The sequence below is a fragment of the Haliotis rufescens genome, unplaced genomic scaffold (genome assembly GCF_023055435.1).
Source record: "Haliotis rufescens isolate VD_foot unplaced genomic scaffold, xgHalRufe1.0.p SCAF_7, whole genome shotgun sequence".
In the NCBI taxonomy this organism is placed as follows: domain Eukaryota; kingdom Metazoa; phylum Mollusca; class Gastropoda; order Lepetellida; family Haliotidae; genus Haliotis; species Haliotis rufescens.
The window spans coordinates 33,628,983-33,649,766 of record NW_025964361.1 but is presented as its reverse complement, the minus strand read 5'-3'; the positions used below and the strand labels follow the sequence as shown (position 1 = coordinate 33,649,766).

The window sequence follows — 20,784 nt, the reverse complement described above, 5'->3', positions numbered from 1 at the left end:
TAAATGGGATACCATGATGAACAAGCGGTCTGTCCTTTAGGTCGTTGGTCCAAAGGCTTCATCCCTCTGGGAACAGCATACCAGCCTGCTTGAAGCGTCTTGTCGTTTATAGAGGCTTTGCTGTCCTCAGCTTGACGTTTATCGATAGAGGGTAACATCGTTGTGTTACTACACGGATCTGCAATCAGAAAGACTTCATCGTTGTGACATATTCGTTTCGGGTAACAGTGAGTGAGTATGGTTTTACGCCGCTTTTAGCTATATTCCAGCAATATCACGGCGGGGGACACCAGAAATGGGCTTCACACATTGTACCCATGTCAGGAATCGAACCCGGGTTTTCGGCGTGACGAGCGAACGCTTTAACCACTAGGCTACCCGACCGCCGCTCATGTATTTTTAAAAGAAATGAAGTATCTTTGTTCGATTATGATGTTCCCACGTCAAAAGTTGCACTAAGGTCATAAATTTCTGTGAATTGCGTAACGGTTTACTTTCCTCCTGCATTGAGCTGTCGCACTGTGATGTAACGGAAATCTCTGTACTGTTAAACGTTTTTTAAAACGACCTCAAGACAAATAATATGGTAATTTAAATTAAGTAGCAGTTATTAATTTTTGGCCATATTGTCGACTTTCAGTACCCTATACTGTTCCAGTATTGGCTAAAATACTTGTTCAACTCGTTTTGAAATAGGTAACTTTATCCCATGTAAATTCTTCTCGATGACTTACATTGGTAAACAATCCAGTTTGTTTTCAATGTTATCAGTGGTCCAATCGTATCAGGCGTCGTACAGAGTTACGTCCCATGGGCGTACCAGAATCTTTGATCATGGGTTCAAATCCCAGATTCGGCCTGATTAAAAGTATTGCCCCCCCCCCCCCCTTGATGATTTACCAAATGCTGACAGCCATTTGAGTGTTTAATTATATAAACAATGGATGGTGTAAGTTCGAGCAATCCCAAACAATATCAATCGCATCATGTCATGAGTGTCAAAACCATATTCCATGAATGTAGCAGACTCTGCTATGTTCTGATGATGTCAGCAAAGTAAGGCAAACAACAGACCACTACTCAATTTTAAATATGTATTGTAACTGGTTTTGAGGTTTAAAGATTTGTTCAATTTTTTTAGTCGAAAAATTTATTTTAGGGTGATATGATCTATGCAGCCTCAATCATTTATAGAATTGACCCTTGACCCCCTTCTTTTATGAAATATGAATTAACTCCCATGGCCAAGGCATGAAGGTAGAAACCTCTTTATTAATACAGAAATACCTTTTGTAAAACATTGATGAAGTGTACATCCTTAAACTCTCACAACTCTTTGCATCAAAACTATGTATTCTGGTGCCATATAGACATGCTGGATAGGAACAAGTAGTGAAGTTTAATCCAATTTCCATTTTTTATCTGAGAAGCTACATATATATACAATACATAAATCACAGATTTGACAAGTGCAAATATATTCTGATTTGTCTACAGTTCTACTACACCAAGAAATCTTGTCCATGAAAATACATCAGCGAACATTCAAATGACGTAGATGGTTACGTATGTTCCAAATAATACAAGCTCGGAAATATAGGAAAATACTTTTCTAGAGACCCACTGTTCAGGAAAATTAGATTTGCAGTTCCAGTTGAGGATTTGAAACAGGAATCGGACAAACGTATTTAAGAATCAAACTGAAACGTTTACAGAACGCTGAAAGCGACTATGTGTCCTACAAAGTAACATACACGTTTTGAATTTAAGTACAAGAAACAATGTAATGAACCATCCTCTTCACGTAAGTCATGTATTTCTGGTAAACCTTGTTTCAAATACATTCTCGCGTCACGTTATCCTTTCCAATCTCACTATAGTTAATGGAGCAGGTGAGTTTGGATTAAGCCGCTTTAATCAGTATTTCAGTTATATCTAGGCGTGTCAGCTACAAGTATATGTGAAAGAAAAGCCCGAAGTGAAGCAGGTCATAGAGGTTTGCCACACTGAGTAAACCCATGAGCACGGGTTTGGCGCTGAAGGTTACACACAACCAAATGTTTTCCCATAGACTTCTATAGTAACGTTATAATTTTTGTTTAAATAACTAAGCATTCAACAGCTATTACCTGTACGTGTGTGCACAGTTTGGCCTCAAAGCAGCAATAAAAACAATAAAAATGACTAGCTTATTCAGCTCCTTTTCCGAGTACCGGAAGCTAAACACACCACCCCCAGTTTCGCACCAAATGTCACCTACTTGAAAATAGCTGTGGTCACATTCAGCATAAGTCATCAGTTTGAAAAAGACAGTACTAAATATAGAAAAACATGGTCAGTTTTCATAACTGGATTGATGTACATTTGAAAGACAAAAAAAATCTTACAGAATATCCTCCAATCACAGCCTGCAGATATCTCTCGATCTGCACTGAAGGCTCCCTACGAAAACCGCAGTTTACAAACTGGTTCTGATTTGGTGGAGTAGAACCTGTAAGCCAATACTTTTAATCAGGTCGAATCAGGGATTTGAACCCATGATCAAAGATTCTCGTACGCCTATGGGACGTAACTCTGTACGACGCCTGATACGATTGGACCATCTACCTAATGTTAAGCGGCATGACTTTTCTTCCGGTATTGTCACTTTGAAGGACTTATATTCATATGAACTGATAACATTGAAAACAAACTGGATTGTTTACCAATGTAAGTCATCGAGAAGAAGTTACATAGGATAAAGTTACCTATTTCATAATGAGTTGAAAAAGTATTTTAGCCAATACTGAAACAGTATGGGGTACAGAAGCTTGTATAAATATTACCGAAACAGTATGCAGTATGCTGACCACATCGGCCGTTGATATTTTGATATCGCATTCATGTATTTCATGCAATACATCAACCAAACTTAGCTTACCAAACACAATTTCTTTAAAATATATGTCGATTTAGATTCTTATGAATCTAGTAGTATCGTAAAGTTTCAGAAACATTTCTGAACATTTAATCGGAAGGCACAAAGTCTAAATCGTTTTGACTGAAGTCGGTCACATATCGCCAGAATATTGTTTAGTGTGGCAATGTATATTTGTCAGATTTCCATTTGTATCTTAAATACCAGTGAAAAGATCAGGAACTCCCTACCCTAACTTAGGCCAGGTTCACACAGTGCCGATTATAGCTCCCGTTTGAGATCAGACAGCGCTACGACACGAAAAGTGAAAAAGTCTGATTACGATCCTCAATGATCTGGAATGTCCTATCATTGTCTGAACGCAGTCGTATACACGTTCGTATCAGTGTCCTACGGATCGGGAAAGGTCCAGAGAGTTCGGCCAAGCACTTCCAACAGTGTGGTGCGTCCCATAACATTCGGGAAACTCAGCCGATTTTGTCAAGTTGGATTACAATCGTGACTATGTCATGACAGATTCTGCTTTATCGAATCATAATCGTTACAATGTCCTGTGTTGTCTGGACGATGTCCTGTGGATCTGGACGCTGTCGTAATGAACGGGCATAAATTGTTCATTGCCGTTTCTGGGTCCAGATTGCGTCCAGATCTTGCCGAATGCGAACCGATTTTGTCGATTCACTGTCCGGTCACTGTCTGATCGATCTCTGTCGGATCGTATTCGGGAGAATCGGGACAGTTTTTTTACCATGCGGAAGATACAAATCGGATGAGATTCGGATTGAGAACGGGAGAATCGGGACGAATGCGGTTGGAAACGGCTGAATCGGGACGCTTCCTGAACAATATCTCATAGTTTGAGAATTTCCCCACCACGAATCACAGGATCTTGATCAGACGTTTCACAAATTTTAATCGGGAATGGTCCTGTCAAGGTCGGCAGTAAACGTCCTGAATCTGTGATTGAGCCCTAACATGTTCATCTAGAAACATATACCAGAATGACAAGACTATAACAAGAGGGATGACTCCTTTATATCAAGCAATGTTCCAGCAGTTTCAGCCTTTGGTGTTTAAACTTTTGAGGTACAATCGAGCTTACACTTTCTACGAAGAGTCTCAAACGGCTCTTTCTCAAAAGGTTTCTGATCACGGTATAACAGCTTCCAAGGCCTTTAAGTAAAGTTTTCAAGAAGTTTTGTGGTAGACATGTGGAGGACATATCCCAGATAATAAAACTGGGTTACTCGAAAATCCATGTCTTGTATGTTCACACACAAGATTTATATTATATATAGTTTCGAGTAAGCCAGGTTTATTATATTGACGTGCACAAACTTGTATAGTAAACGACGAAGACACAAACAGGAATAATCTTTTTCTGTTTTATCATAAACCAAATTGAATTGACTACATTCTACAAAATAAGATGATTGTAGCATCACATCAGCACTTGTAACAATATGAATAAAAAACAAAAAATAAAAACGATTTTTATTGTGTGTGTTTTGTTTGTTTTTTATGGCCGAAATTCCGCGCTTTTGTATAGTCAGATATATACACAAATAAGCTGACATATTTTCACACTCAGAGATAATGTTTTATAAACAGATAATAGTTCTGTAACATTAAGTCAGATTGCTGTTACGGAGAAATGCCATTGAACCAATAACTCTTGAGGCCGAGGTCAACCATTGAGTTAAAAGTTTCTGCACGCACAGTCTTGTGGGAGCCACAGGAAACGGAAGTTCAAACCGCTCTGGAAACCGCCGATCTTTCTTGTACAGTAAGATAGGAACCAGACCTTGGTGTAGTGAGTTCTCTGGCAGTAGCTCCGGGAACACATGCACGGCTGCTTGCATGTTTTGCTGTGGAGAGAAAAGTATCAGCTTAAATCAAACTTACAGATAATTGCCTGGAAACACGCATGTGTTTTCTTTGAAAGGAGGAGCCGCACAATTTAACTTTTTTTCACTCTTTCTTGAGGACATCCAGCATGTCCAGCGAACGATTTATATTTCAGTAATACGTCAAATTATATTTTCTCTAGAGCAAACTCTCTTTTCAAACAAATCACTTTAACCATCTGTAAATATGTGAGCTACAGTTAGTGGACATAAGTATTCGTCTCTTTGCAAAACACTAAGCAAAACGTGTGACGAAACATTCCTTTACTGTTGCGCCGCGAAGCGCAAGGACATCCGAGGTGAATCACGTGTGTTATATATAGAATGGCAAGTCACGTGACAGCCAACTGATGTCGTCTGCTTGCCCAAGTTATTGCACGGTCAGTCGCGGGAATTACAGGTCGAAAATCAGCTGAATTTTGCATTTGGCTGTGAGAAATATTGTATAAGCATCAAAACATATTGGAAATTACTCTGAGTTGGCAAGAATATTCGGAATACCTAGGACAACCATCAACAGTATAATTAGAAAACATGGGTGAGAGTGTTCGGCGGGAAATTTGTAACGAGATTAGAGATAAGACGGAACTTTCACAGGCCTTGAATATGTTATGAAGGTGTCGAAACACCTCTGAAATATATTGACAGTCTTGAAAATAATCTCGGGCCTGTTTTTACATCGTCGGTACCAGCTCCCATTCAGCAGGCACGCGCTGTGAAAGCGAACATCGAAAGTAAAATGTCAATGGGACGGAATGGCCGGCACAGTCTCCGGATCTCAATATCATTGAGAACATTTGGTTAAAAATCAAAAGACCGCCGTCATGTAGCCGGCATTTTGCCTGAGTGCGGCGTTAAACGTCAATAACGTCAATAAAACAAAAAAAATCGAAAGAGGTCTTCAAACGGGCTGAAACTATCGGTAATCGCGCTGAAGTTTTCACGATTATCAATGACATTTGGATCAATAATGGTTTGGAGTATATTCGCCAATTGAATTGTATTCCAGCTAGGATTCTTGAAGTCATTCGTATAAAGAGGCATCGGACCACGTTTTAAGTTGGTCATTAAAAATATCTTTCAAAATTCGATTCTTCAAAGAAGCGAAATTTTGTAAACAAACGGCCGCCATAATGGAAGTGACAAATATTTATGTCAACTGACTGTAGTTTGACGATCCCGTGTAAACTCGCAGGAGACGTATCTGACTTGCTGCTCGCTGGGTTTGATGACGTAGCAGCTGCCGTAGAAGCGGCCGAGGAAATTAACCTTTGGGGGACATGGCTCACATGCACTGGCGGCGAGACTGACCTCAAACAGCGGCTTGGAATTCGACCTGCAGGAATCGAGAAAAGGGACTAGAACCAAACAATAAATCATTAACTATTAATGATAGCAAATGATTCATTCGTCAGGATTCAAGATGATAATTATATTTATTCTTCATTTCTGTGTAATATTTGTATACCTTGATATGATGTCGGGATTGTCTTCAGAGACTGTCCTGGGCTCCGCGCATTTGCTGTCCTCGAGACCACTGAGAAACATCTGGCTCTGTCGATCTGTTGCAGACGCTGATATACGTCGTCTGGAAATAAAGGATGTAGTTTATATAAATAAACTGGCGGGCAAAGAAGAATACAAGTATCTGAAAGTGATTACAACCGTTATCAAAACGTTACTCAGCTGAAAATAGTCCCTGAAACATTGCGAACTTAAGTTCCCAAACACAACTATGACACACTTATCAAATACATCACCATCGAATACTAGTAACAATTTATTGGGTTTGTTTTATGCTCAGGCACCATCAAACAAAGGTGTATACTTACTTGTCAGGCAGTTGAATAAGGACGTATAAGCACGGTATTAAGAACTCATATTTCGATGTATATGGTAATATCTGAGTCAGCAGACAAAGTACGTTTTGAATTATTTGCTCAGATTGCCTGTTAACCTTTTTCGTTTAACTGTTTTCAACCAATCACATTTTAGCACGCATGTCCATGTCATATTTTGAAATATGTTCTTACATACGTGTTACCACTTACACGCTTAGAGATGAGTACTGTACATTTTATCCTTATTCATAGTAATTTCTTATTCATGGTATATCAGACCCGTGAAGATCCGGGGTAGAATAGATCTTCAGCAACCCATGCTTGCCGTAAAAGGCGACTATGTTTGTCGTAAGAGGCGACTAACGGGATATGTCATCAATCCCAATATTCCAGCTATATGACGGCGGTCTGTAAATAATCGAGTCTGAACCAGACAATCCAGTGATTGACATCATGAACATCGATATACGCAATTCAGCGATGTCATCGATCCCAATTGCGTGGATTGATGCTCATGGTGTCAATCACTGAATTGTCTGGACCAGACTCGATTATTCACAGACACCCATCATATAGCTGAAATATTGCTGAGTGCGGCGTTAAACAACAAACAAACAAAACATATAACCCCAAGGGTTGAAAATGCACCTGTATGTACTAAACATTGTCAAAGTGTCATTTTATGTTTATTAGTAGTTTCTATGTTAACAGATAGAAGGAACAATCTTGTTATGCACAGGCGAAAACTTAGTGTTACATGTTTTTAACAAATGTAACTTTTAAGACATATTTGTAAACATATAATTTATACATAATGTGAATAAGGAGATTCGCGTGGCCTTGTCGTCTTAGTCTAATTTGCATCTTTATGTGAGGTCCTAAGTTCGAATGTTCGTTTCGCTCTGATTATGATCCTTGGTTTGTCATAACAATACCCGTGGTCGTAGATTTCAACAAACTGGTAAACGACTAAGATACGCCGTGATATCACAGGAATACTCTTCAGTAAAACTTTCATTATAAGGTCCCCCCTGTTTTGTGGTTCACAAGGCCGTAAAGTTGGCTTTGAGGATGAGGCAGCCAGGCTTTGTGACTCGACATGTGCTGTTTCTTAATGAGAGAAAATGCTTTTTTTGAAAGGTGTCTGTATGTTTGAGACACTTTCTTATCATGTGTTCTGGTAAAGAATATGTCTTCACCTACAGGTGGCATACCCACTCCAGGCTTACCAGGCTTAAAATAAACAGTTCTCTTTTGTTCACGAGTGGACAGAAAGCAGAATCACTGTGTTCTATTTCTGTAAACTTAACATTCAGTACTGATGTAGGCCATAGACCCACCGTATATTATAGGGCACCACAGCTCGGTACATTAAAAACTATGGTTTAACAGCTCTTGTATTATTACTAAACATATCTCAGATTTTCTTACACTCATGCACGGTAGATAAAAGTAGTGAAATATCACAAGACTGTTACATTACATTGAGTATATTAAACTTTCTATGAAAGGTATATTTGGCGAAGATTTAATGTTTTGAAGTTGTTTGCTGTACCGTAAAACCTCGTCCATCAAGACTGTACCTTTCTCAGTGGATGTTTCAATGATTGAAAAAAGATTTATATCTGAAAGTGATGTCTTTTCATTTACACTTGAAATGGTCCGCCCTATGTGAATAACCCCTCAATTGTATTGTATGCCTATTATCCGCCTAACACTAAGAACGCACATACCTTACCTGAACACTGACAGCATTCAGAAAGACATGGGTATTGACATTCAACTTTACGGAGAAAGTCTTTCCCACGACGGACCAGCTAAATCTATACACCTTCACAGTTTGACTCTGTATTTGTTTATGGATATTGTAATAAAACACAATGACATAAACTGGGATGTAAATCAATGTGTACGCTCATGTAGACAATGTAATAACACATCTAATTTGTTTAACTCTGAATCATTTACTTTAGACTCTTCATCCGGATTAAGCAAGACATCTGCATGCATGATTTCGAGAAACGCTCGACAACCCAAATGGGGATTTGTGAAATATCAGTTGGTCACCATCTTGCGAATGAACCTGTGCACTTCGCCACAAACACTGTCCCGTCTCTGGAAATATTCAGCGAGATTAACACGAGCTGCACGACTGGACAGAGCCCACTGGCCGGGTTACTATAACAGTTGACACAGACACAATGAAGCATTACAATGAAGTTACAGTGAGTTCATTTGGCCAGCGAGCCAATCAGAGGCTTACAGAGAAACGTGATCGCCAGGCAAATTAGGAAGTTTAATTTACCGGAATTAATCAAAGAGCGTTGATTTGTTGCAAACTTAGTTGATTTATACACAAGTAAGAAAATTGTCCAACAATTTCTCTCTAGCTAGGCAGCTACTTGATCAAGTCTAACCTCTAATGCATAAAAACGTTTCTACAAATCATTTCCAATTTATCACTTTTTCCCCAACCACTGACTACTCATTACCTACTTTTCCAAATTTAATTTATTTGTAATATACTTAGTATTTTCACTATCCCCCGGGATACCCGAGTTTAAATCGTGATGAATCCGGTCTACTTGCATTGACAACAGTGGCATTTAATAAACATGGATAAACATTGAATTTTCTTATTTCGAGAAACGATAAAAATGCTACTCGGAGTGCTTTTTTCCATTTCTCATTCATCATTTACAACAACAAATATTTGTCATAGTAAACATAAGATACTGTATATATTGTATATATGATAAATTATAACTACACTTGACACATCTGTAGCTGTGAATTCCCCAAAGTGCAATGTGTCCTTGGAAATGGTGGTGCTACGATCGAGCCCACGAATTCAAGCCTGGTTCGGCAAGGGTGGAAACTGGACTTTTAAAGTCACTTAACTCCTTGCCTCGGGAAGATGAAGACTGTATGGCATGAGGAATGACTAATGTTGAGGACATATCCAAATTTGACGCATCAGTGACAAAACATGAGGTCCCATGTAATACCCTATTCTAACTTGTACCATAAATTCAAGTGTTTCTGGGGGCACGGGTGGCCCAGTCGTCTAAGGCCCCATGATTCGCTGTGCAGAGTTGCCTCCCTTGAGCACGCCAGAAACCTCTGATTGTGGGTCCGATTCTCGGTTCGCCCCGATTATGTTTTTAGGTTTGTCAGCACCAAACCCGTGCTCGTGGGTTTCACCGAAGTGGTAAACGTCTGAGACCTGCATCACTTCGGGCTTTCCTCCCACATTAAGCTGACACGCCGCGATATAACTGGAATACTGTTAAAAACGGCATTGAACCCAACTCACTCATTCAAGTGTTTCTTTTCAGTGAACAATTGACTTGCCTTTGCGTGTGTTTGTGATAGTGTCAGCGGTGAGACAGGATGCGATCACCTTTTCATAAACACATGCTAACGACACTATTCGATCGTGATTCATAAACAAAAGAACTCCTATATAATACACCTGGCTTCCTTGAACAACCCGTGAATATACACAGACAAGACATATATATTCAAGTGAGCCAGGTATATTATATAGTCGTCTGCAAGCTTGTATTTTAAACGAAGAAAACACAAACAAGAATAATCTTTTTCTCTTTTATGACACACCAAACTGAACTGACTACATTTTACAAAATAATAATATGATTGTAACATCACACCAACACTTGTAACAATATCAATGAAAACAACAAATAAAAACGGTTTTTTCTGTCTTTAATTCTGTTATTGGCCAAATTTGATGTGTGTGATTTTTTATGGCCGAAATTCCAACATCGAAGGAAAGAAAACTATTAGATTTCCAAAACTTCTCAACATTTTGGAATGGCGTAATTTGTAAACCATGTAAAAATGCCTGCTCGAAATGATATACTGTGGAACAGATGCATCAAGATGCATATATAGGAAATGTGCTTTTCTATAGTCAGATATATACACCAATAAGTTGATCATGACATATTTTCACACTCACGGAAAATGTTTTATAAACAAATAGGAGTTCTGTAACATTAAGTCAGATTGCTGTTACGGAGAAATGCCATTGAACCAATAACTCTTGAGGCCGAGGTCAACCATTGAGTTAATAGTTTCTGCACGCACAGTCTTGTGGGAGCCACAGGAAACGGAAGTTCAAACCGCTCTGGAAACCGCCGATCCTTCTTGTACAGTAAGATAGGAACCAGACCTTGGTGTAGTGAGTTCTCTGGCAATAGCTCCGGGAACACATGCACGGCTGCTTGCATGTTTTGCTGTGGGGAGAAAAGCATCAGTTTAAATCAAACTTACAGATAATTGCCTGGAAACACGCATGTATATTCTTTGAAAGGAGGAGCCGCACAATTTAACTTTTTTCACTCTTTCTTCAGGACATCCAGCATGTCCAGCAGACGATTTATATTCCAGTAATACGTCATGTCAAATTATATTTTCCCTAGAGCAAATTCTCTTCTCAAACAAATCACTTTACCCATATGTAAATATTTGAGCTACAGTTACTGGACTTCAATATTCGTCGCTTTGCAAAACATGTGACGAAACACGAAGAGCGAGGACATCCCAGCTGAATCACGTGTGCTCTGTACGTAACGTGCAAGTCACGTGACAGCCATCTTATGTCGTCTGCTTGTCTCAGTTTTTACACAGTCAGCCGCAGGATTTATAGGTCGCAAATCACCTGAATTGTGCAGTGGGCAGCGAGAAAATATTGTAAAAGTATCAAACCACACTGGAAACCCCTAAGTGTTGGCAATAATAATATTCGGCATACCTAGGACAACCATCAACAGTATTACTAGAAATTATGGCCGGTTCGGTAGAAAATTTTGAACGAATTTGGCGGAGGAAGTCTTTTAGCATTAGAGATGAGACGGAATGTCACAGGTAGTGAAAGGAAACAGAAAAACAATTTTGCAAGAAATGACTAATATAATTAATGAGGGAAATGAAGTCAATTTTTGTCAAAAGACTGTCCAGAGAGAAACGGTTAGGTATGAGCTATCGCAGACGACGATGAAGATGGTGGTGCCAGGTTGTGGTTGGTTCCAACGACCGAGTTTTCATTTGGAGGAAGGACAATGAAATCAACAGTCACCATCTCGTGTGCTCGTAAAGGAAGGTATCTGTTATGCTTTGTGTGTGTGTTGGGGGGGGGGGGGGGGGGGGGGGGGGGGTGAGTATGTTATGAAGGTGTCGAAACACTGAGGCAATATAATATCCTCTGAAATGTATTGACATTCTTGAAAATAATCTCGGGCCTGTTTTTACCAACAAAGCGTACACATTCAAATGATGACAATGCTCCCGTTCAGCGGGCACGCGCTGTGAAAACAATAATGTCAATGGGACGGAATGGCCGGCACAGTCTCCGGATCTCAATATCATTGAGAACATTTACTTAAAAATCAAAAGACCGCCGTCATGTAGCTGGCATATTGTTGAGTGCGGCGTTAAACAACAAATAATCAAACACAAATCGAAAGATGTATTCAAACACGGGCTGAAACTATCGGTAACCGCGCTGAATTTTTCACGGCTATCAATGACAGTTGGATCAATATTGGTCTGGAGTATACTAGTATTCGCCAATTGTATTCCACAATTCCAGCTAGGATTCTTATGAAGTCATTCGTATCAAGAGCAATTTGACCAAGTTAGGCCATTAAAAATTTCTTTCAAACTTCGATTCTTCAAAAAAGCGAAATTTTGCAAACAAACAGCCGCCTTATTGGAAGTGACAAATATTTATGTCAGCTGGCTGTAGTTTGACGATCCCGTGTAAACTCACCCGCAGGAGACGTATCTGACTTGCTGCTCGCTGGGTTTGATGACGTAGCAGCTGCCGTAGAAGCGGCCGAGGAAATTAACCTTTGGTGGACATGGCTCACATGCACTGGCGGCGAGACTGACCTCAAACAGCGGCTTGGAATGCGACCTGCAGGAATCGAGAAAAGGGACTAGAACCAAACAATAATCATGAACTATTAATGATAGGTAATGATTCATTCGTCAGGATTCAAGATCATAATTATATTTATTCTTTATTTACATGTATTATTTGTATACCTTGATATGATGTCGGGATTGTCTTCAGAGACTGTCCTGGGCTCCGCGCATTTGCTGTCCTCGAGACCACTGAGAAACATCTGGCTCTGTCGATCTGTTGCAGACGCTGATATACGTCGTCTGGAAATATAGTATGTAGTTTATATAAATAAACTGTCGGGCAAAAGAAGTATTCAAGGATCTGAAAGTAATTACAAACGTTATCAAAACGTTACTCAGCTGACAATAGTCCCTGAAACATTGCAAACTTCAAGTCCAAAACACAACTATGACACCCGTATTAAACACACCACCATCGAATAGTATAGTTGTAACCATGTATTGGTTTTTTTATGTATACTTTCTTTTGTCAGGCAGTTTAGTAATTATGCATGTAGGTTTCATTTTATATAATGAAGAGAATTTATGGATGTCAACATCTATATTATGAGGAACATATGTTTCGGAGTATATGCTTACTCCTTCATCAGGTTATGAAGGAGTAAGCATGTACTCCGAAACGTTGTGTTCCTCATAATAAAGAAGTTGACATCCATAAATTCTCCTCCTTATGTGTATCATTTCAAAATGCCTTTCAAAGACTTCATTTTCTATGCTTTATTTTTTTAATTCTTCAAAGTTTTAAAATAACACTGTTACAAGAACTTATGTCACTCGTGGATACGTTATGATGTAGGACGCGCAAAGTTAAGCGAAAACCTGGTGTCATCATTGCTGTAGTATTTCCAATCATGAACTCACCTGAGAGAAGCGTATGACCGTATGACACCTAGGGTGGTGTTGGGCTCCAAATTTAAAGCATTGTCATCAGGAGCCGGGCATTGTCCAGCCACAGCACTGATCAGTACACATGCACTGAATAGGTAGACAATCTGGAAATAGGTAATGAAATCAAATCAAATTCGCATATGTACCGAAACCATTATTTACTGTATTAAGAAACTTATTGAAATATTGGACAAGCATTAGGCGCGTTCAGGTTTAAATTAATGTAATTTATTTATTACACATTTCTTGAATATTAAGTGATTTAACGTTTTCTTTAGGTTTTAGCTACAACAAGTAAAAATCGGAATATAGGATATTTGCAACTTCTTTACATTTGCCGAATTCTTACTTTAATCAATCATATTTGTCACAGCAATTTCATCTAAACATGTTAAGTCGATGCGACATGACAATTGTACAATGTTGACTAAAATCTTGAAAAATATTTCTTTCGAAGCGAATTTTACAATGCTCAAATGCTATAATACAACTTAATGCAAAATGAAAACCAAACAAATTTGACTTACCATTTGGAGGTTCATCTTGATGATCCTGGCTGGTTAGTGGATGCCGGCGCGTCAGCTTACGGTTGAGTTGTCTTGCAGTCTTGGAGACGTTTGCTGCTTCGTCCTCCCTGCAGCTTATATAGTCTATGGAACCACCCAAGAGAGCGATTCCACCAATGGCTGGGAAACTTCCTGGTTGTGACATCGGGGTAGCATTTGACTTCTGGTTGTGACATCCGGGTAGCATTTGACTTCAGAGATCTTGCGCGCGCTGAGAGTTATTTTAGTCATCGCTCATTGAATACGTGAGTCATGAGCGTTGCTTTGCGTCCGCAAACTCGAAAAGAAAATGATCAGGCGAAAACGTATCTAGTTCTATTTTCAGATTATGAATGGCTACCTTGTATTCTTGCACGATTTGATATATTAATAACAGGATTACCTTTTGTGATATAAGATTTTCTGCGTCTCAAAGCCGGTATAAATATATAATAAGGAGATCCAACCGGTCTAGTTCTATTTTTAGATTATGGAGGCTTCGCTGTCTTCGCACACGACTTGATAAATTTAGAACAGGGTTGCCTTTTTGTAACATGAGGAATTCGTAGTCTAACAAGTTGAAACTATTTTACTCAATAATATTTTAAATTACACATTTATAAACCTTCATCGCTGTTATAGGTCATCCACTTTTGTTTTCCTATGGGTGTCCCTGTATATTTTTTAGAAGTTTACAAAATATACGTTATTGGTTCACACCTTTATTTTCTCATGTAGAAATGTCCTCCAAATCATACGAAACTGATCAATTATTGTTTTATGTCCGTACTCAGGAGGCCACAGACTGTAGCACAATGTATACGCAACGTGGAGGAATAGACATACATTACTAAATTGATATGAGACATGACTTTTCAAGGTAATGGTATAATATTAATGTTTTGATATAAGGCAAATCTGCTGTGTCCTGCAGGTATAGTTTCTGGTATTGCGGAAAGGTATATAAGGTGATAGATTTGATATTTTATTGACATTCACAACAACCCTTCGCGTATGTATGAGCCTGGAATTTATTTAGACACGAATTTCTAAATATCTTAAACATGTTTTATTTTTCTTAAAGGTGACATACATGTTTCGATGATTTTGGACATTTTGGTTGAAAATCGCCGATTAAAGAGAACACAATCAATTGTTGAATAAATCGGTACCTTTTATTTAGTTTCCTGTACACGTTTTTAGCTATTTAAAGGGTAGTAAAATAGTCCGCTGTGTAAAGTCATTTCCAGCCCATACATTGTTATTGGTGAAATTTTAGAAATTGAGACATTGTCGCTCTGTAATCAGGGTGTTAAGAACTCATATTTCGATGTATATGTTAAATTTGAGTTGGCAGACAAAGTACGTTTTGAATAACTTGCTCAGATTGCCTGTTAACTTGGCTCTGTTCATGGCCTGTTTCTCATAGGCTGAAGATTCAGTTACCCGGGTTCATTATTTTCCACCGAATGGTTCAGCCTGAATAAATATTTTATATTAGGTCAATTTAAAACAAAGAAATGCCTGGAATAGCTTCTCGTCATCAACTGCACCTTCCGTCCCAGCTGCACTAAGAGACTTGTGCGTTGAATTTGTCATGTATGTAGCCCTCAGAGTGGGCCGTTATTTTTTAAGTACAATCCTTCTCAAATCTCTCCCGCTGATCGAAGGTGAAACTATATAATAAGAAGATAACTAGTATGTGTTTCAGATTTGCGGATGTTATTGAGAATTAGATGCCCGAAGTTTTCATGCTGAATATTCCTGGCATCAAAAACTTTATAAGACCCGCAAATCAGAAAACACATTATGCTCAATGAAAATGTATTTGCATCAATGACAAAATCTATAATCTGTTATCTTGTGAAATGTATTCATAGCCAAAAATAATTACAGAATCCGGGGCTTCCAATTTATTTAGTTTTTATGTTCACAGTAAGAAGGAACACTCTTTTTATCCCCAGGCGAAACTTAATATTACATGTTCTTAACAAATGTAACTTTTAAGACATATTCGTAAACATATATACATAATGTGAATAAGGGGACACGTGTGGCCCTGTCGTCTAAGTCTAATTTGCTGTGCAGGCATGTTTAGGCGAGGTCCTAGGTTCAAATCTTCGTTTCGCTCTGATTATGACCCTTGGTTTGTCATTACAATACCCGTGGTCGTAGGTTTCAGGAAACTAGTAAGCGTCTAAGATACCCCGTGATATAACAGGAATACTCTTCAAAGAAGCTTTCATCATAAGGTTCCCCCTGGATTGTGGTTCGGGATGACGTAAGAGTTTGCTGTGATGAGCATGTACTGTGTCATAATAGGAGAAATTGCTTATTTTGAAAGGTGTCTGCATGTTTGAGACACTTTCATATTATGTGTTCTGGTAAAGGCTTTAGAAAGAAATACAATGTACATGTATGCAAGTTGATACTGTTATCGAAGGCCAACAAACGTTTGCAACAAGTTGTTCAGCATCATATCCAGGTGAATAGCGTGAAATCGATTGTTTTTGTCAATATTCTTTGGTTTTGTCAGGAATAGAATCCGGTAATATGTGTTCCATAAACGTCAACCGTGTCCGATTTTACCTAGATGATCTTTCCTGATACATGCAATATATATGCAAATTACAATGCCTCGGTTTGTTTTTTATTATGTTCACAGATTATTTGGGAAACAGAGACTGGTTGCAGTCTAATGTCCGTGTTTCATTTTTAGGTAGGAATTTGTAAACAGCATGAAACTAATCTCAATGTAAAGGGATTTTCTTACATTCATGCACGATATATAAAAGTAGTCAAATGTTTCAAGACTGTTACATTACATTAGTATATTAAACTTTGTGATTGATGGTTGGACATAATATTTTTCTATGATAGGTATATTTTGAGAATATTTTTAGCGTATTGAAGTTGTTGTACGCAGAGAAACTAGCTAAATATATACACCTTCACAGTTTGAGTGTGTATTTGTTTATGGGTATTGTAATGAAACATAATGACAATAACTGTGATGTAAATCAATGTGTACGCTCATGTAGACATTGTAATAACACAAGTTGTTAAACTCTGAATCATTTACTTTTAGCTTACTTTTCATCCGGATTAAGCAAGACATCTGCGTGTCTGATTTCGAGAAACGCACGACGTCACAATGGAGGATTAGTGAAAATCAGTTGGTCACCATCCTGCGTTTGAACCTGTTCACTGAGCCAGAGACCTTGGCCCGTCTCTGTAAATATTCAGCGAGATCAATTAGCGCTGCACGACTGCACAAAGCCAACTGACTGGGTTACTATAACGGTTGACACGGACACAGTGAAGCATTATGCTTGTGGTTATAATGAATGAATTCTTGTGGCCAGCGAGCCAATCAGAGGCTAACACAGACACGTGATCGCCTGGCATATCAGGAAGTTCAGCTACCCTGAATGAAACTAAGATCGATGATTGGTTTCAGACAAAGTTGATTGAGACACTCTCTAGCTATAAGCAACTACTAGATCATATCTAAACTTCTCGGTAGGGTCTAAATACATAAAAACGTTTCTACAAATCATAATATATTTGTTATCCCCCGGGATGCCCGAGTTTGAAGCGTGATGAATCCGGTCTACTTGCATTGACAACAGCGACATTTAATAAACATGGATAAACATTGAATTTTCTTATTTCGAGAAACGAAAATAATGCTACTCGGAGTGCTTTTTGTCCATTTCACATTCATCATTTACAACAACAAATATTTGTCATGGTAAACATAAGATACTGTATATATTGTATACATGATAATACACTTGACACATCTGTATCTGTGAATTCTCCAAAGTGCAATGTGTCCCTGGAAATGTTGAGTCCACGCAGCCAGTCATCCAGTACTCAAACATATTCAGAAATACAGAAATGTGTACATAGAAAATTGGAAATCACCCGCTGAGTTGAAAGAAAATGTTAATTTGAGAACTATCATCCGCGAGTTAGGCAAAGGCTGGGTCTTACAGGTCAACTCGGGTGAATTCATAACAAAAAAAGGCTTGAAAATACATTCAGCATAGGAAATTCGGGTTGGTACCTGGAATGTTAACGGCTGGTCCCTTTTAGATCACGAAAATGGTACTTTTCGTAAAAATACAGCAACACTTTACGATTTTGATATACTATGTATATGTGAAACCTTCTTGCGGGTGAATAATGTACTTCATTTAGATAACTACAAGTGGTTTGGTAACAACAGAAAAAGTATAAACAAACTTGCTAAGCGTGGCTCTGGCGGGGTGGGTGTGTTTGTGCATGATCGATTGCTCAATATGTACAATGTGTCAATCATAGATGAGGGGGCACGGGTGGCCCAGTCGTCTAAGGCGCCGCGATTCACTGTGCAGAGTTGCGTCCCTTGGACACGCCAGAAACCTATGATTGTGGGTTCGAATCCCGGTTCGCCCCGATTATATTTCTAGGTTTGTCAGCACCATACCCGTGCTCGTGGGTTGCACCAAAGTGGTAAACGTCTGAGACCTGCATCACTTTGGGCTTTCCTCCCACATTAAGCTGACACACCGCGTTCGTTACTTACATTTTAAATAAACCTATTTCAGTGCAGGAAGTTGAAAAGGCTGTTTTTAGACTTAAGAATGGAAAGGCTGCAGGTGTAGATGATATTCCTGCTGAAGTGTTAAAAAATATAAATTCAGTTGATTTTTTTGTACAGAATTATTAACTATTGCTTTGAAAATGGAACTGTACCAGCTATGTGGACCAGCGGTATAATCCATCCTATTCCTAAGAGTGGTATGACGGATTTTAGAAACCCTTTAGAATAAAGAGGTATCACTGTAACATCTATTCCCTGTAAAGTATATGCTGATGTACTCAATTCAAGACTAACTGAGTGGCTTGAAAAGAACAATATCCCAGCAGATGAGCAAAATGGTTTTAGATCAAAAAGAGATTTTATTGATTATTTATGTGTTTTAACGTCTATAATTCAGTATAGAACAACCAAAAAACAATCAACCTTTGTTACATTTGTTGATTCTAAAAAAGGCTTTCGACACAGTTAATAGAGATTCTCTGTGGTTGAAGCTGAGGAACATTGGAGTTCGAGGAAAGATATTGTATGCTATCCAGTCATTGTATGTAGATATCAATTGTACTGTACGTGTAGGAGAATTTCTTACAGAACGTTTTACTGTTAATCATGGTGTAAAGCAAGGCTGTACATTATCCCCAGCTTTATTTTCTGTGTATGTTAACGACCTGGCTGAGGATATTAACAATCTCAATTGTGGTGTACTTGTTAATGAGTCTATGCTCTCCATGTTAATGTATGCTGACGATATTGCATAAATTGCCCCGATGAATGTTCATTACAATCCATGCTTAATGTACTGCAAGAATGGTCAACACGTTGGCAACTGTCAGTGAATATGAATAAGACAAATGTAATTCATTTTAGAAATGTATCACAGCCGAGAATATCTGTTTCATTCCTCTACGCTGGGCAAACACTGGTCTGTGTAGAATCATATCGTTATCTGGGACTATGGGTTGACGAGCATCTAGATATGAAGAAAACTGTTAAAGAGTTGTACAAATCTGCCAGCCGTGCGTTGTCTTCGTTAATATCTAAGTTTTATTCTGCTGGGGTATGTCTTGTGATGTTTTTATGAAATTGTATGAAAGTCTTGTTGAGCCGGTAATGTTTTATGGCTCTAGCATATGGGGATTGAACGTTTATAGAGAAGTTAATCTAATCCAAAATAGAGCGGGTAAATTCTTTCTTGGTGTTAGTAAACGTACCTCCAATATAACCACTAATGGAGACATGGGTCTCTCCTCCCCGTTTGTTAAATTACATGTTAATGTTATCAGACTGTACATCAAGATTAACAACAGTACTTGTAACGATTTGATTAAGAAAATGTTTACTATGTCTAAGTCTTATAAAAGTTCATGGAACACTAAAGTTGTTAAAATCGCCTGTAATCTTAATATCTATGATGTTCTAACTGCTCCAATGTCCCGACAGAAGAAAATTGCCCATATTAAAAACGTTCTCATACAAAAAGATTAACTTTTGGAGATGGAGAACAGAGCTTTGGAACGATAAACATAATGTTAATGGTAATAAACTGAGAACTTACAGGCAATTCATGATCGTAACGTTGTTGCTCCATATGTTTTAAGTATTAAATACAGGGACCACCGTCGCATTTTAGCTAGTTTTAGATCTCGATCTTTACCCATGGCTATCGAAACAGGACGTTTTAAAACTCCACCAACCCTTTTAGAAAATAGAATCTGCCCGCACTGTTTTAAATTTGTTCATCAAAACTTTGTCGAAGATGAATTTCACTTTTTAATGTTATGTCCTTTATATGGTGATCTTAGAAGTATTTTACTAAGAGAATGTATTGTTTTAAATCCGTTATTTGAAAATATTAGCGTTGATGACGCTTTCATTTATATTTTAAAATGTAAAGAAATCCAGCCTTTGTTAGCCAGTACACTTTTAAAGATGTTTAAACGTAAGCAATCATTTAGCTGGGCATTTAGCTAGACATGTAAATTTTATTGTCAATGTATTTTATAGTATATAATGTATATAATGTTTTATTGTGTCTCATAAGCCTAATGGCTGGTTGTTACTTTTTAATATGCCAAAGAACATGCATATATCTCTCTTTTGTAACATGTGAAACGTTAATAAAATAACTGTCTCTCTCTCTCAC

General features: G+C 38.3%; 2 protein-coding genes across 2 annotated transcripts; both read right to left on the bottom strand.

Annotated features, from left to right (window-relative positions):
• Nucleotides 1-4,080: 4,080 nt before the first annotated feature.
• On the bottom strand, nt 4,081-6,409 carry LOC124145984. The gene is made up of 3 exons (XM_048388040.1): nt 6,293-6,409; nt 6,014-6,160; nt 4,081-4,785 (listed from the first exon to the last, which is right to left on the bottom strand). Exons 1-3 carry the CDS (start codon nt 6,370-6,372, stop codon nt 4,617-4,619), a joined length of 396 nt encoding a protein of 131 aa, XP_048243997.1. The 5' UTR covers nt 6,373-6,409; the 3' UTR covers nt 4,081-4,616.
• A 3,857-nt stretch (nt 6,410-10,266) lies between these two features.
• LOC124145986 lies at nt 10,267-14,158 on the bottom strand. Its single transcript, XM_048387865.1, has 5 exons — nt 14,036-14,158; nt 13,482-13,612; nt 12,741-12,860; nt 12,463-12,609; nt 10,267-10,927 (listed from the first exon to the last, which is right to left on the bottom strand). The coding sequence occupies exons 1-5, from the start codon at nt 14,048-14,050 to the stop codon at nt 10,759-10,761; spliced, it is 582 nt and encodes a 193-aa protein (XP_048243822.1). The 5' UTR covers nt 14,051-14,158; the 3' UTR covers nt 10,267-10,758.
• Nucleotides 14,159-20,784: the final 6,626 nt, after the last annotated feature.

Excerpts from the sequence above, each read along its gene's own strand:
- LOC124145984 (XM_048388040.1), bottom strand. The coding sequence starts at position 6,372 with ATGTTTCTCAGTGGTCTCGAGGACAGCAAATGCGCGGAGCCCAGGACA. Across the intron at positions 6,161-6,292 it reads AATCCCGACATCATATCAAG|GTCGAATTCCAAGCCGCTGT; the intron begins GTATACAAATAT and ends CGATTCCTGCAG. Across the intron at positions 4,786-6,013 it reads GTCAGATACGTCTCCTGCGA|CAAAACATGCAAGCAGCCGT; the intron begins GTTTACACGGGA and ends TTCTCTCCACAG.
- LOC124145986 (XM_048387865.1), bottom strand. Across the intron at positions 12,861-13,481 it reads CGGTCATACGCTTCTCTCAG|ACGACGTATATCAGCGTCTG; the intron begins GTGAGTTCATGA and ends CTATATTTCCAG. Across the intron at positions 10,928-12,462 it reads GTCAGATACGTCTCCTGCGG|CAAAACATGCAAGCAGCCGT; the intron begins GTGAGTTTACAC and ends TTCTCCCCACAG.